At 39.6% G+C, this 16,121-nt stretch overlaps 1 protein-coding gene across 2 annotated transcripts in view; it reads left to right on the top strand.

Moving 5' to 3' along the window:
• SLC38A6 (solute carrier family 38 member 6) overlaps positions 1 to 15,814 on the top strand; it is a 54,167-nt gene extending 38,353 nt beyond the window's left edge. For both annotated transcript variants that reach the window (XM_040601003.1, XM_040601002.1), the window contains exons 9-16: positions 546 to 611; positions 804 to 857; positions 2,407 to 2,486; positions 3,149 to 3,249; positions 7,592 to 7,716; positions 8,549 to 8,693; positions 8,821 to 8,915; positions 10,038 to 15,814. In XM_040601003.1, the coding sequence (XP_040456937.1) occupies positions 546 to 611; positions 804 to 857; positions 2,407 to 2,486; positions 3,149 to 3,249; positions 7,592 to 7,716; positions 8,549 to 8,693; positions 8,821 to 8,915; positions 10,038 to 10,118 (747 nt within the window). In that variant the 3' untranslated portion in view covers positions 10,119 to 15,814. The remainder of the gene's footprint in view (positions 1 to 545; positions 612 to 803; positions 858 to 2,406; positions 2,487 to 3,148; positions 3,250 to 7,591; positions 7,717 to 8,548; positions 8,694 to 8,820; positions 8,916 to 10,037) is intronic.
• The last annotated feature ends 307 nt before the right edge of the window (positions 15,815 to 16,121 follow it).

Here is a 16,121-nt window from a genome sequence, read left to right as displayed (position 1 = left end):
ATTTTCAGCCCTGTTACTTGGCAGTCCCTAAACCAGCAGGGTGTAGCTAAAGCCCCAATGACATTCTGGGACAATGATTGCATTTATTGTTTTTCCTTTGCTTTCTAGTCCAAACCATATGTTTCTGCCTTTTAAGATTAGCCCTAGGCTCTGATCTATCTCTGTTAAGGGCTTGTCTACTTAGGGAAAGAGCCTGGGATAGCGAACACAGCAGCTATTCTGCACGGGAGGCAGTTAGCGTGGCACACAGAGAGTGAACGCAGGGTGCTAGTTGTATTTCAGTTAATGTCAGAGCTCATTTCCATCTAGCACCTCCGGACAGGCATGCCATAAGGCTGCCAGCTGTGCAGAGTAAGCAGCTGTATGCAATGGCACTGACAAGTTCTGCTGTCCTGGCCTAACTATCTACCAGTCAAGCCTGTTAATTTACTATGGGTGTAGCTCCCTGCTTTGTATATGTAGGTAAAATATCAGACTGTTTGTATATCTAAATTTAAACTGACTTTTAGTGTGTCATTCATACATTAAATATACGGTCTTTGCAGATTATGATAAAAAAATGGTCGATCCCTTGTCCTCTACCTCTAAGCAGTGCCATAGAGACTTTACAGGTAAAGTGCATGCTGTTTTGAAGTTCTTCTAATTTTATTAGTAACTGTAATACTTTTTTGACATTAACACTTTCAGAATCACTTGTAATTTAAATTCCTTCTTTTCTTAATCATCACAGAAATGAAGAAGTTTCACGTCTGTGGTTTGGGTTTATTCTTTCGTTATGCCATTTTTTTGCGTTTGTCTTACAGGTTTCAAATTCTACTGGGGATTGTAAAGCAAAGCTCTTTCATCTTTCAAAAGAGGTAATCTCTATTAACAATATGCAAACTTAAAGGGGGTTGGTGGTTTTTAAAGAATGGGGTTTAAACTCTATCAAGGGTAAGCTATTCTTCTGTAAAACTAGTTATAGGCTGTTGAAATATTTCCTATACCTGCTGCCAAGTGGTATCCCGGCTCACTTTTTCTTTTTTATATGAAGACTGGCTGTCCAAGTTAGCATTTATGAAAACATTTTGCAAGTATGACCAAAGTATAAAGTATAACAGATGCAGCAGTGGTCAGCCTCATGATGCAGTCAGATCAAGCCAACTTAATATGCCTTCAGCTGGAAGTCAGTGCTACTTGGCTGTACGCACGCTTTCAGTTCCTGGTGAAGTAGAACAGGTTTCTTGAAACTGCCTGGGCCTTATCTTAGTTTTTTCTTACCTGAAGCTTAATTCTTCAGGCCTAATGCAATCTTGTGCATTTCATTAAATGCCAGCTCTGGTATTTGTTAATTAATGTGGCATTTACATCATGTCACCACCCATCAAGGCTGGTAGGAGAGGGAGTATCATGTAGAACTTCAGGCTCTGTGGAGTGAGGAGAAACAGAAAAAGGTAAGAATAAATCTGGGATAGGCCTGTAGTGTAGTGGAATTTAGGAGGGACACAGTTGCATTTGTCAGAAGAAACAAAATCCATCCCCACCCTCCCAAGAAAAAGAGAAATAAAGAAAATAAAAGCTTGGGCAATGCAAACATGACATAAAAGTTATCTATAGATCAAAGAAGAAATTTTGCTTTGACCAGAAATACCTACTTTGAGGTTCTGGCCTTTTGTGCTTTGAAGAGTCTTGGGACTCATCTTTATTTTTAAATTTTAACTTTATCAGTGGAAAGTGCACATTTTTGCTAGTATGGGCCCGATTATGTCAGCACAAAGTGTTTGTTAATAGTTCAGCTTATTCCACTTGGCAAATGAATAAGCTGTACTAGATGATTCATCTCTTCTGTTACAAGTTTTTGGAATAATATACCACTAATTGTGTGGTTGCAACTTTAATTATGTAACTATCTTAATATGCTTTGACATCTAAAGTTTTATATTTTCTGGATGTGGTATTCAAGTTTTTGTGAAGGAGTAATTGAAAAATACTGAAGTCAGGGTGAAGGAATCAGTAATTTGACAGGTAGCTATGGGTATTAGAGTTTATAAAACTTCTTAGAAAATTTCATGAATGATAGATGCACTGGGTCTGGGACAGATCCTACTCTTTCTGCGTAAGCATTTGACCCCAATATAGCTAGAAAAGAATCTTTCAGTTGTTGGCTTACAGACAGCGTGATTTTTCCTGGTTGTACAATAGTAAGCTATGACCACCACTTGAAGTACTAGTTGAAAAGGTCCATTTTTTTGTTGAATGATTCAGAGGTGCCATTCAGTGTTGTAGAGATTTACCTTAAAGCATTAATGTGTAAAGGTTTCCACTGACTTCCAAGGCTTGAACTAAATTCTGAATTCATCCAGATATTTTTCCAACCATCTGTAAGAGCAAACAACCTACAAAATGTTTTTCTTCTACTTATTTTAGAGTGCTTATGCAATACCAACTATGGCCTTCTCTTTTCTCTGCCATACCTCGGTTTTACCCATCTATTGTGAGCTCCGAAGGTAATGTATGAAAACACATGCAATATTAAAATATAATGATAGTATTTCTGTAATACTTTCTCTAATCCTGGATAATTTTTATTTTCAAGTCAGTGGCATCAAACAATGCAAGCTAAGTAGCTGTCATGTCTTGGGGAAATGTACAGTTGTAGTCTGTACTGGCTTTTCCTCTCTTACAGGAGAGAAAAGTAGCAAATATGGTCCCATCATCAATGTCAGTACATTGTCCTGGCCTGGCCAATCTGGAGAAAAAAGGTCATTTGCTAAGGTACTTACTAGTTAATTTTTATTGCTGTAACTGAATCTGCATTTGGCCACATCTGATTCAGTGGGTTTTTTGACCCTGTTCCTGGATCTGAATATGTATCATCTTGTATAAATCAAAATTTTGATTTATATCTATCTCTGGTATCTCTAAATTCCTCTCAAGATGAGGAAAATGAAGTTGTCTATATGAAAAGTGCCCTTTAATTACCAGATTAAAAACACTTTAAAAACCCCTAAATATTACTGACAGCGCAGACCTCAGCAAATACTCAGTAGCCATAAATTAAGACAATGCTTTCTAATGAACAGCAACTTGCCATGTAGATTACATTGTGTTTTAGTAGTCTGTAACACAAGGTCAAGCAACACTAATTTTCTGGCTTTTTGCATTTTAGTCCATCCAAAAGTAGAATGCAGAATGTAACTGTCACAGGAATTGGTCTGAGTTTCCTAATTTACTTTATGTCTGCTCTATTTGGGTACCTGACATTTTATGGTAAGTATATTCTTTAAGTACTTTTTAGAATGAGGGCTAATAATAAATGGTAAATGCGTTCTGTCTGGAGTACTTCAGCCTTGTTTGTGCATTGATACACATGAATCCTCAGAAATCTTCCTGTGAAGACTTAAGAATGTGCCTAACACTGCAAAGTATTAGTCTCGCGGACCTCCCAACATGTAATGTACCTAAACTTTGCTTAGTTTATGCCCTAAAATGCTATACAGACAAGATACTGGTTCCTAAACTGTAGCTGGTGGTCTGTTGATGTTTTCTAGTGCTATGTAGTTAAGATTACTGATGGCCACTATATGTTGGACTGTATAATACTTCCATTTAAAAGCTGGGAATGGATTTGTCATGGTCTATGAGAGATTTAGAGATCTGATAGTAGTCTGCTTGTCCAACAAGTTTGAAAGGTCTCTTGTAAGGCTATATCTTCTAGCCACGTTTATCATTCATTAACCCTGTGATATTCCAGCACATGTGTAGTCTCTCAGTAGCACTGAGGCCATTACTTTTTTATGAGGGGAATTGGACCCACAGCGAGCTAGCCCCAATGTTGGGTAGGCATGGAGGTTTGCAGCATATTTTCCCTGTCGGATACAGCTTGAGTGCAAAGCATGTATGGCTTCTTTCTTTTGTTTTTATATTTTTACAAATTAAATGCAACTAACACTAGCTATTTCACTAGAAATCTGCTGGAAGTGGGGGAAAAAAATCCCCCACGAATCATCCAATTTAGAAAAGCTTTATTTTAAAGGATAGCACAGAGTGACTTGGTACTACAATACCTCTGTTTACGTACAACATAAAGACAAACTACAGAACTCTGGAAAAAAATTGACAAGGAACATAAGAAAAGTAGAAGGCCTGGATCAGAGAAAGTGTGAGCCTTGACTTTAGGGGAAGGCAGTGACATAAGACTAGGGAAGGATTTAAAAACTGGAAAGGATAAGCTTGGAGTTGGGCTTCCTAGCACATGCTTCTGCTCTTCAATAATTCGTGTTGCAAGCAGTTCCTCAGCCAGGGATGGTATCTGTCTGATGGTCAGCTAAACCAAGACATGCGTGTTTTTTAGAGGTGTTGTTGACATAGTGCTTGATGAAGTAAGTGTACCTTCCTATTTAACAAACAGAACTGGGTGGGTTATGACACCTGCCTTACCAAAATCTACAGACAGAACTGGGTGGGGTATGACACCTGCCTTACCAAAATCTACTGACATCTTTCATTTTAATTTGCTGTGGAATTTACATGGCAATGTGCTGCAATACATTTATTACAATTATCAGTACAATTTAATAACTCTGCATTTGGACTTTAGAATACTTCGGAGTACAATTTTTTAATTGAGTTTAAACATAGATGACTTTATCTGGTATTCTTGCATCTCCCAAGTACACAGAAAGATTGAAAACCCTTATCTACATAGTGACCTTTTTCTAAAGGTCTGTCATAACCTTGGCAGAAGAGGTGAGTGTCTGTTTCATAGAGCAGTTTTGGTATCCTGTAATATAACATCACAGTGTGATGCCTTTTCTAAGAACTACCGTTTGGCTCTGTATCCTGCTGTAAATTTGTGTTACGGTGCATTTTGCTCACATAGCACAATTTGTCAAATTGAATCACCTTTGCTTGGTGATCTGTCTTCTGGAGCAGTTTCATACAAATACCGTCACATAAATGCATCACAGTCATCTATGAGGATTCTTCTCATGTCTTCTGAAAACTCACCCTTTTAATGAGATGATCACATGCTAACCTGTGTTGATTGGAATGAATAAAAATTCTTGTAAGGGATAGTAAGGCAGTAAGACAAAGTGTTCTGATGAGGGTTTCCTCTCAAAGTGTTCTGTATTTGGATCACGGGGTTGAGATAGTGTCTGACAAAGCACTAAGAATATTGGATTTCAGCAGCTAATAATTCCAGATATCTAGGGAATTCTGCACCTTATTTCCCCAAGTATAAGTGTATGTCTGACCATAATTGTCTGAAAATGTTTCCTTGACACTCAGAATCCTTTGAAAAATCGTATGGCAGTCTTGAAACCCCTAATAACATATAGGCCACTATTACTGTTTCCTGACTGTCTCCGTGTGGTTTGTAGGAAAATATGATTTGGAGTGCCACTCTGAGATCAGGCAGTGTGGGATAACCATCTGTCTCCAGATGAGAGCTCAAAAAGAAATTGAAAAAAACCCAAAACACAAAAGAGGTGGGTGGGACAGATCCAGGGAACAGAACAGTGATAGTTGCAGAAACCAGACCAGTTCCTTCTACCTTCACTCTTGTGTTTATTTCTTTGGGACAGGAGCCTGTCTTGACTGTAGTCTTTTAATCCGTTTCACTGGGAACTTTTCTGGTGTTCTGAAAGCCTGATTTCTTGTAGTAGCTCTTGGACTCAAAGAGCCTGAAACCCTGGAACCAACAGTGGGTGCCTGTAAGAGAGGGTTTGGGTTGCTTGCAAACTGCTTCTCCTTTTTTCACTTTTTGGTTGTCTTGTTTAACTAATTTCTTTAAGTATTAGAGAGAATCTGTTAGCAGTCTGAGAAAATGTAAACCCTTTTATTTTAAATTGAAAACAAAACAACAGATAAAGAGTTCCCTCTTTGAAATGAGACGTGCTTCATCTTTGTGTGGTTCAGATGGTTTGAAACTTTGGTTTCCAAAAAAGCATAGAGCCAAGGTGTGCGAGGGGAAAAAAAAAACCCAAAACAGCCGGGGCAGCAGACCACTTTCAGGGCTCTGACTTTTACTGTTAACTTAGTAAAACTTTTCACCTTAAAGGGGCAAAAGTCAAAGGTGAAGGATTTATCACTGATTCATCACATTTTGCCTCCATTCTGCCTTGAATCGTACAAAAGTAATGCTTCTGATGGTGTATCACAGCGTACAGTTCTACAGTAATTCCACAGCAGAGTCAGTTTTGCAAAGCTAAATGTGCTTGTGGTGGGATAGCACATGGAATTGCTACCGCTGAAGAGAATGGAGCTGTCATTTGAAAGTGTTTGGCCTGGTTAGGTGCGATGCTCGTTGTCATGGTTTAACCCCAGGTGACAACTAAGTACCAGACAGCCGCTTGCTCACTGCCCCATCCCCGCCCTGAAGGATAGGAGGGAGATCCAGGGAAAAAGAGAAAACTTGTGGGTTGAGATGAGAACAGTTTAATAATTAGCATAAAGTATAATAATAACAATTGTCATGAGAAGGAGAGAGAGGGAGAGAGGAATAAAATCCAAAAGGGCTGAAAACCCAAGTGATGCACGGTGCAGTTGCTCACTGCCAGCTGACCAATGCCCAGCCAGTCCCTGTGCAGCGATGGGCAGGCCTGGCCAGCCACCCCGTTTAATACAGAGCGTGACGGTCCATGGTATGGAATATCCCTTTGGCTGGTTCGGGTCAGCTGTCCTGGCTCTGCTCCCTCCCAGCTTCTCGTGCCCCTCCAGCCCTCTCACTGGCAGGGCCTGAGAAACTGAGAAGTCCTTGACTTGGTATAAATGTTAAAAACATCAGTGTATTATCAACATTGTTCTCGTACTAAATCCAAAACACAGCACTGTACCAGCTGCTGAGAAGAAAATTAACTCTTTCCCCAGCCAAAACCACGACACCAGTGCAGTCCTCTGTTGTCCTTTGGGTACTGTAAGAATCCAAACTGACAGCCTTCAGGTGTCCTTGTGTTGTGCTTGTCTGCTCATTTACCATAGGGAAGAATCAGTCTCCATTGTCAATAGTTTGTTTTTTTCTTTTTTTTAAATAAAAAATATCTTTCTCCATGTCATCCAGCAATATATTGCTAAGTATAGCCAATAAAAGCACATACCCTAGCATTTTGAACATTTCTTTCTTCCTTTAAATTAGAATTGGAGCTTTTCTTTCAAAGCATGAAATTTTACCTTGCACGTCACTTAATGTTTCTGGGAAAGGAAATGCAATTCAGCCAGTTTAGCAAAATTAATTTGTTTCTGGTTTCCAGTTCAACTGAAAGAATCTAGTGTTGACTGTTTCAGAGACATAGAACAAGTTTTACTGTATACTTGGCTTCATGTCGTATCATCTTTCTTTTTAATGCTTTCTCCTTCATATGTGTATCTTCTCGTTAGGTAGCTTTGGCTTCAGCACAGGCTTGACAGAGCCTTGCCTCCTGAAGTTTTTTCAGTTTTCTCGAAGTTATGTATACTAGTGTCTCAGTAATGCCACAGGAATGCATATGTGCAACCCCCCTTACTCCGTGTTAGTCACAAGCAAATTGATCAATTTGAATGTAAGCTTCATATGTGTTTCTAATTATCTTAGTTCTCAAATGGTTAACAAAGCAATTATATTTTTTTTCAGACGAAGTGGACTCTGAATTACTACAAGGTTACAGCAGGTACCTGCCACATGATACTGTCATCATGACTGTTAAACTAGCTATACTGTTTGCGGTGCTTTTGACAGTCCCTCTAATCCATTTCCCAGTAAGTACTCCTAAATGTTTTGAAGCTGGCAATAAGCAATGGTAGCGCTAATGTTTTGCAGACTGCAATATTTGAGTCACATCTAGTCTTGTGTATCTTAACTTGCTTGTCAAGTGATTGATCAAAGACCACATATTTGCATATGTTCCATGAGAGCTCCAAAATAACAAGTAACCACTAAGTTAATTTGTGCTCTTGAGACAGATTTCAGATTAAAACTAGCCCACTGCATTGTTTTTAATTTAGAGAATTCAGAACTTCTGAAGTTTATTCCGTTTGATTTCCCACCCACCCCCACCCCCCTTAAATTGAGTTTTGCTGACTCGGTTTTTCCTTTCTACATGCACGCACCCGCAAACAAACACACTTATACTTGAAAACTCAATTTAATTGTAAATTAAAACCACATATTGACCTATTTCACAAAAACCCACCTACTTCAGTTTATCAATACCATGGTAGAACTGAAAATTCATTCATTTAGGACCAAAAAAAATTGTGCATGCGAAACTATGTAGCGTATAGATTACGTATCAGTTGACAGTACACTGAGATTTGCTACGTGATCTTCCAGACCTCCTTTTGTCCCTACAAAAAAGAAATTCCTTAAAACTAACGGCGGTGTGGTAAATACTGCTTTAATACTAGCATAAACTTTATGCTACAGAAAACCAAACCATTTAACTATTACTAAATTTTTTGCCTTTTTGTTTTTAACATTTTCTTTCAATCTGGAATAATGTAATTCTTAAGTTTATGAAATTGAGATAAGGTCAAAATGTATGTATGTGTATGTATTTACCCGTGCAATGTTTCTCTTCATGTTGTGTAGGCAAGGAAAGCTGTGTTGATGGTATTTTTCTCTCACCTTCCTGTGTCGTGGATTTGCCATATCCTTGTCACTTTAACACTGAGTGCAATTGTTGTGTTGTTTGCAATGTACGTGCCAGACATTAAAAATGTATTTGGAGTAGTTGGTAAGTTGTGGTGGTGGTTGTGTGTTTGTTGTGGTTTTTTAACTTTTCTTCAAAAAATTCAATGTTGTGATAAGCTAATACACTTCAGTCTTGCTCTAAGTGAAGTTTTACTTTCTGTTCTTTAAAGGTTCAACCACATCAACATGTTTGCTTTTTGTATATCCTGGACTCTTTTATCTTAAACTTAGCAGAGAGGACTTTCTATCACCACAGAAACTTGGGGTATGCTTTTTTTTTTAATGTGTGCGCATTATATTTAAACAGACTCATTTTAGGTGCATCTTACTGTAGAGCATGTAATCCAAGGGGCAAAGTTCCTGTTTTTGTTGCAGTTCACAAAATCAGTGAGCATTTCCTTTTATCCTTCGTGATGGCTCTAGTCTTTCTGAAACTCCTTCACAAGACATTTTTGACTAGCAGTATGTCCATATGCTGGACTGTTGATCTGAATACATGCTTTTCCCTATAGTTTTCAGATGTTGACTTTTAATCCAATTTCTCCTCTGTTTTTACGCATTACTCTGATGTTGTCTGGGCAGTTGGGACAAAGCCAAACTGCATTTAAGCGAAACAGTGTTTATGCTTGTTTTCTGTGTAAGCCTTCTCAAAAACATCTCCCCCCACCCCCTTTTATTTTTTTTCTCCTCTTTATGGTTTCTCTCTGTGTAGTATATGTTAAGTCCTAGTTGGAATTTGTGCAGCAGCCTGCTTATTGCACTGTAACTGGTTTGTCTTCACTTTGCTGCTCGGCAGAGCAACTTCATGACACTGGGTAAAATGCTGACAGGATGGTTATGCGTGGTCCTTCTGTTGTTATTATGATTCATAAGGCTGCTCTTCTATTGACAAAGTAGAGAATCTTAAAGAAAACCTAATCATGATGCTCTCTGACCGTTTAAAGTCTCGACTAGTTCAAACGGATTTGGGGCCTTGTTATACATCAGCAAGCTACTGTCTCCTGAACTGTAGTTTTATTACCATCTGGCTATTCAAAAATGTAAAGAATCCATTGTAACTTTAATTATATTTTCAAGTAAAATGCAAATTTAGTTTCTTAATTCATTCCGAGTTATAAAGGGCAGATTTTGCGGATGGATGGTGTGAGCAAGCAAACCAGACTGCTCTGAGAGTTCCCAATGAAACTATCCCAGAGCAGGCTTAGCTTCGTTTCCCCCTAAGCAGATAGCTTATGATTGAAGACTGTGTAATTTGAAACATTAAGTATTATTTTTAAAGCTATTTAAACCTGTTTTTACAGGTTTATTTAATCGTTAGTTATAAGCCTTAGAAATGTAAAATGCTTCCTTCAGTAAAACATTAATCTTTGCTTTTCTTTGTTCACAGGCATGTGCGTTGGTTATATTTGGCATTTGTGTTGGCCTTCTCAGTTTAGTTCTAATAATTTTCAGTTGGGTTGATCAATAACAGCCGATTGTCACTGTCAGAACTGAGCCTCAGAAGGACAGCGAGAACCAGAGGTGTGTCAAAACTACTGAAACGAATGCTGGACATCCTAAAGAAAACACTGACCAAAGCTGTCTGTGGAAGAAATAGTGCTCTTTTTCACTGCGTTAGTGATGCTCCTTCTTTAATTTTGCATCGCTCTCTTCAATTATTGGTCAATTAGTCTTCGTCATTCTAAAATACTAGTTTTTAATTTTGTAATCATGACAAGTAAAAAGGTCTCTTGAGAATTTCTGCAACACAAAAATGGTTTAGTGCACATGGTGAACATGACGTGCGTATGTGCACATGTTATCCTAAGCCATGAAAGACTTCTGTTGCTTGAATAATTTCTAGAATTTCAGCCAGTCATATTAAGAACTTCCTGATTTCAAATGCTTACCCTCATTTATCCTAACATGGATCCAGAAACCAACTGCCTTAGCCCAGTTTAATGGGCACATGATAACATTTTTAAATTGTTTTTTGAAATGCAGTTTTTACACCTCATACTGAAGTCACTTTTAAATTAGAAGGCTTTGCCCATCTAGCTTAATAGCTTTTATAGTAGTATTAGGGAATATTTCCATTTTGCAGTTAATAACAGACATTTTTCAATGAATACCTGCTTTTGAATATTATTTAGTGTGCTTCACTCTTCCTCCCAGTGAAAGACACTTTTTCTTTCTTACTCCTATTTTTAAGAGTGTTTCATATTTGAAATTGAGTATTTCTGTACTTTATGTACTGTTGTGTGTCAGAGAAGGTTTGGGCTTGAAGGGTGAAGTTGTGTCTCTGTTGAAGACAAAGGAATTCTTATGTTTATGGAATCCTAATTTTACCTCGGATCTCTGTATACTTCCATGTACCCTTTCATAATTCCTTTTTTTTTTCCTAAATGAAATGTGAATGCAATTTTCAACACCAACTGGGCTCTGTTAATATGGTATTAAGAGCACACCACGGAAGTTCCTCATGTTAGTAGAATGAAAGCAGTGGCCCATATCATGGTAAGGGTTTTAAAATTTGTTTCTGTCTATAGCATCCAATTCCTTTAAAATAGCCTAATCTCTTCAGAGACTTTATGCTCTATGCCCTAAGGGAGCTAAGCCTCCACAGAAACGGCTTGTGTAAAGTTAAGAAATTAGGCCTGAGACCCAAATCGCAGGATTTAGACAGTGGGTAAGTTCTTAATTATTTCCAGATGCAGTATTTCTTTTAATTTAGCTTAGTACTTTTACATCTGAGAAGCAGGAATAAGACACAAGTGAATCATAGCAAAGTAATACATTTATGTAAAATGAAAGCAGCTAGTCAGTGACATTAAAATTAATTTTTCTGTCTGTAAGGTGCACAGTTAGCACTTCAGTTTGACTGTTGCTAGAAAGTCTGCTGAGACAGTTCTGTTAACATGCTAACTTATGTTTACCAGTTGAGATATGGAAGATGCCCCACAGCCTGGCATTTTTAACTTCTTGCCAGTGGGTCTGTGCTATTAACCTTTTTAATTAGTTAACATTGGATTTGAAAAACAATGATTGATGTGCCAACCTTAACATAACACTGACTGAATGTGCTTGATCCTCACCTGTCTAATAGGGAGGAACAGTGAATAACAGGGTTGGAATCACTTTCTGTGTTCCTGAGCTGACAAACTAGGATTTCTCATGCTAATAGATCACTCTGCTCTCTCAGGATCCAGAAGATACTTTTCATTTTTGATGGATGGCCTGAAGGCACCCAGGTGTTGCAGCTTGGTACTGCTTCAGGAATCCTTTCTGCCTGGGGAATATCCTTCTATTACGAGTTTAATATAGACGTGTGTGGTGAGGCCTGGGAACTAACTCGGAAGTTTTGGTAGGATCCCAAAGAAAAGGATCCCTGGAAAGGACTGCAGTTATTTTTATTAAGTTTCTAGCAGGGGTTTCATGAGACAAGGTGGGCCATCTAATGGGTTGTCAGTACCAGAAACAGCACGTCTGCCCTTGGCCAGAAGTTCACGACTACTTCTGTGGTGCTGGCAGTGGCTCCTGGTTGGCGTGTTTAACTTGCAGGCGTGACTTATGATTTGTGAGATGTTACCTGCCAGAGAAACGAATGGAGTGAGCTCCCTTCAGTGAAGGGGGGTGGTAGGTAGGAGTGGGACTACCTTTTCAAGCAGCAGCCATTAGGTAGCACGTTTTTCTCATAAAACCTCATGCTTTACCCAGCAGTTCTGCTTCAGCAGGCTGAAGTGTGCGCGTAGGTGATGCCTCTGACGTGAGAGTTCTCTGGTATCCTCTGATCAAGGGATCGGTCAGGCTTTCTCAGCATTGTGTTAATGTTACTGGTTGGGGATTCCCATCTTGCCTTTAGTCTTGCAGTTCTCCCAGCTTGTGGAACTCTTGATAACCAGATGTAGCTGCCTTCCTGCATGTGGCTGCCCGCTAGTAGCTGTGTTTCACAGGCTTCATTACACCGTAGGGATTCATCCATGCGGGGCGTCTCTGGCAGTAGTGTAAAAAGCTAAATACACACCTTATAAGAGTGTACCTTGAGAAAGCAATGACAGCTGTACAGGAGGAAGTGATTTTGTCTGATTGAACCAAAGCTTTTTAGAAAAGCAGGAGAACTTCATGTGAATGAACTGTAGTATTTTCTTCAGACACTAGAATTTGAGGAGTATTTATTATAAATTTTATGGAAATTGTCCTATAAGTATTACTCAACAGTATGCTACAAGAGCATATGATAAATGAGAAACATCACTGCAGTCACTTTATTTTAGACTCTAACCAGCAAGACTTAACACTGGAGGCTTAGATTATCTGTGAAGGTACAGAAGGCTGGCAAAGTTCTGCTGAGCTTTTGCTTTTTCCTCCTCACCCTGAGAAAGCCGAGTCTTGCCATGCACTGTAACGCTCTGTGTGTACACAGGCAGTTGGGTTTGTGTGCATCATCTTAAAAATGTGACTGAGAAAATACCTGAAATACAGTGTTAATTTTACAGTTGATTCTGGTAATGCTATGGAAATCACTACTTTATTGGCTTTTAATCCCTGAGTGTTATCCTAACTAGCGTGGCTATTAACTAACTATCTTAATAGTAGACTTTGGAATGATGAATGCTAGTGTTTGGAGTTAATACTTGATGAGGATGAATGGAAGCAATTCACACCTCTGCTGGAGCTCTATTATTACATTCTGGCTGCAGTGCAGAAAGGATAGCAGCACGGGGGGTTACAGAATGTGTATTATCTTTCAACTGAAAAAGCATTAGAAACACTACTACTTTTGAGTTTCCATGATACATAAAATATGGAGAGAGAGAGAGGGGCAGAAAGAGAAAGAATACCTATTTTTGAATTTAGAAAAAGGTATGAGTGTTTTCCACAATGAAAAAGCAGAATAAGGACACTATAATTTATTCTTTGCATCTCCCACATGCTGTTTGTTGTGTCTGTGTAAGGGTTTCATTACAATTGTGCACTTGTATGAATTTTTTGAGCGAAACAGGCCTTTGATCTGCAACTCTGCTCACTCAAATGCAGATAAATATGTTGTTTACAGATACATTTTTTTCTGCATTTCCAGTTTTATAAATTTCGGTGGCTCTGTTTTATTACCTGCTGTTAGCATTTTCCAACCTTCTTTTATGAAGATTTGACAGGTATGGATGAAGGGGCCTGCAGCATTTCTGAACTCGCTTGGAAAGGTTGCCTGTCCCCAGCTGAACAAGAAGAACAATGTAGAAGCTGAAAATTAATTGGTTGCCTTTGATTTGTTTTCTTTTTCTCCTATTTCTGTTCCTTGTCCGTTTGAAGGCTGCTCAAATTTCAGGTGGACTGGTAAGCTGGGTGTGGAGGGCATCTTTTGTAAACAGCGTTGTAGGAATGAGAACTGCAAAACAAAGTGCTCTGAACCTGTCTTTGTATTGTGGCAGATGCTTATGGCTTCTTTTCGTTTTTCTAAGCAGTTTGTCTCTTAAATACATTTCTTTTCATGGCAGTAAGTTTGTTTAAAATTCTCTTTGGTGTTCCGAAAATTGAGACACTGAAACTGCTGTTCTCTCTCTGTCCCTGCTTTCACCTTGTTGCTACAGTTTTGCATCGCTGTCAGTTACAGGGTACTGAGCAGGGACATGCCGTTAGCTGAACAGCCCAAGTGATCATGCGGGGGGCGCAGCCTGGGTGAGAGGGTGTGGATCAGGGAAAGCACTGCTGTGTCTGTGCCCAGCAGGCTTCATTTTCACCAGGTGTCCACCGCTGCTCATCGCTGATGGTCAGTGCTAGACACAGACCTTTTTGGTGTGCCCGTCTTTGTTCTTGTGAGAATTTGTCTTTTGGAAACACGGAGACGTCTTAACTTTGTAACGTGGGAAGCCTGTGCTGATGTGGAGTTCTTAGATCATTTATTCTGTGTGTAATATACTCGAGGTGCCATATTTCCTACCCTTGCAATCCTCCTAATGAGGGTGAAAACACGATGGTGCAGTGGGATCTGTCTGATGGAGCTGCTAGGGCAAACGTTAAATCCTTGAGCAGCTCGTAAGTGCATTGTTTGCATGAGGGAGAATATGGGCTCGTGCGCTGTTACTGTATTTCTCACGCTGCATGAAGTAGCATTTTGGTGTTGATCTGGAAATCAGTGCTCCAGCAGCTGTAGTCCGTGGGGGGTGCAGGGGAGCCGCCAGTCCACGCTTGCCTGTTGTGAGGCTGCTGGCCTCTCCTTTGGACAGCAGTGAGCAGAGTTACAGATCCGTGTGGGTGTTTTGCCTGACCCGGTATGGCCGGTCTCATTTAAAATAAATTCCTAAAACTGATTTTGAGAATTATTTGTGAAGAATCTGAAGCGCTTTTGTTAGCATCAGCCAATGCGTATTCAGCGTCATGTGTGGTATGTGAGGATGGCAGCGTGTCTGTCGTGGGTAGCAGTGTCAGCGCCATCCCCGTGACGGTGGAGGGACACCTCCCTGGCAGTCCAGCTCCTGAGCCAAGGGGAGACTCAGGATTCAGAGTCCTGCCAATTCAGCAGCCTGGGGTCTTCATGTGGCTTACCCTGATAGTTCTGTAAAATATAGACGGGTGATCGTATTTACCAATGTATCACTACAAATACTTGAAGATTTATCAACTTGTTTCCACGTGTCCCTACTTAAGGAGAAGAAAATACTCTGATTTCTGTAGCAGGCATCCTAACGTGCTCTCTAAAGACTGAGATTCAGATCAGTCCAGGAGCTAAAGTAACATTGATAGTTGTAGAACTCCTTTCCCTATTAGATTTGATTTAATGCTTTACCTGAAATTGCTGTGTTACAGCTGGCTCTCATGTTGAAAGCAGCAGTCGTAGATGCTCTACGTACTGAAAAACTTTGACGCGTTTACTGCTACTTCCTAATGACTGCTGGTGGGAGAGCGTTTTCAGTATTACAAAAGTGCTGCCTAATTGCTACAGTTTGTGGTGGTGTTTTTGGTATTTGTGTTTCAGTGGTGATCATCCAACCATGCTTCATGTGCAATTTGACTTCTTTTAAGAAGTTAATAATTATCTGTATGTAAAAATCGCTTAGCTCGTGTCAAATCTGTATGTTGTACAACAGATTTCCAATTTTGAGTTCTCCCTTCCTCCAATTTCCTGTGGAATAGCCAGGGCATGTTCCAAAAAAAGCAGAAAATAAAGAGGAGTACTTGTATAACTCATGCAGTTGTCATTTTTACTTTGTCCGTAACGTGCCTGCTTAGTGAAATACCGAAGGTTGTTGTCCCTGCAGTTAGGTCCTGATGTGCAGGGATGTTGCTGCTCTAGCCCCAGCTCGGGCTGCAGCATCACTCTCCCAGGGGAGGGTGTCATTCTTAAAAATCATTCCCAGTCTGGTAATGGTGCCATACTTGTGCAGTTCCAAGTGTTCATGTTCATCTGTGTACTTGTGTGCGATCCCTGCTCTGTTACGCAGGTGATGTCTTGCAGCACCCAGCTTGAAATGGATGCGTGATGTCGTCCGGGAAG

The sequence above is a fragment of the Falco naumanni genome, chromosome 7 (genome assembly GCF_017639655.2).
Source record: "Falco naumanni isolate bFalNau1 chromosome 7, bFalNau1.pat, whole genome shotgun sequence".
NCBI classification, from domain to species: domain Eukaryota; kingdom Metazoa; phylum Chordata; class Aves; order Falconiformes; family Falconidae; genus Falco; species Falco naumanni.
This window is presented reverse-complemented; position numbering and strand designations above follow the sequence as displayed.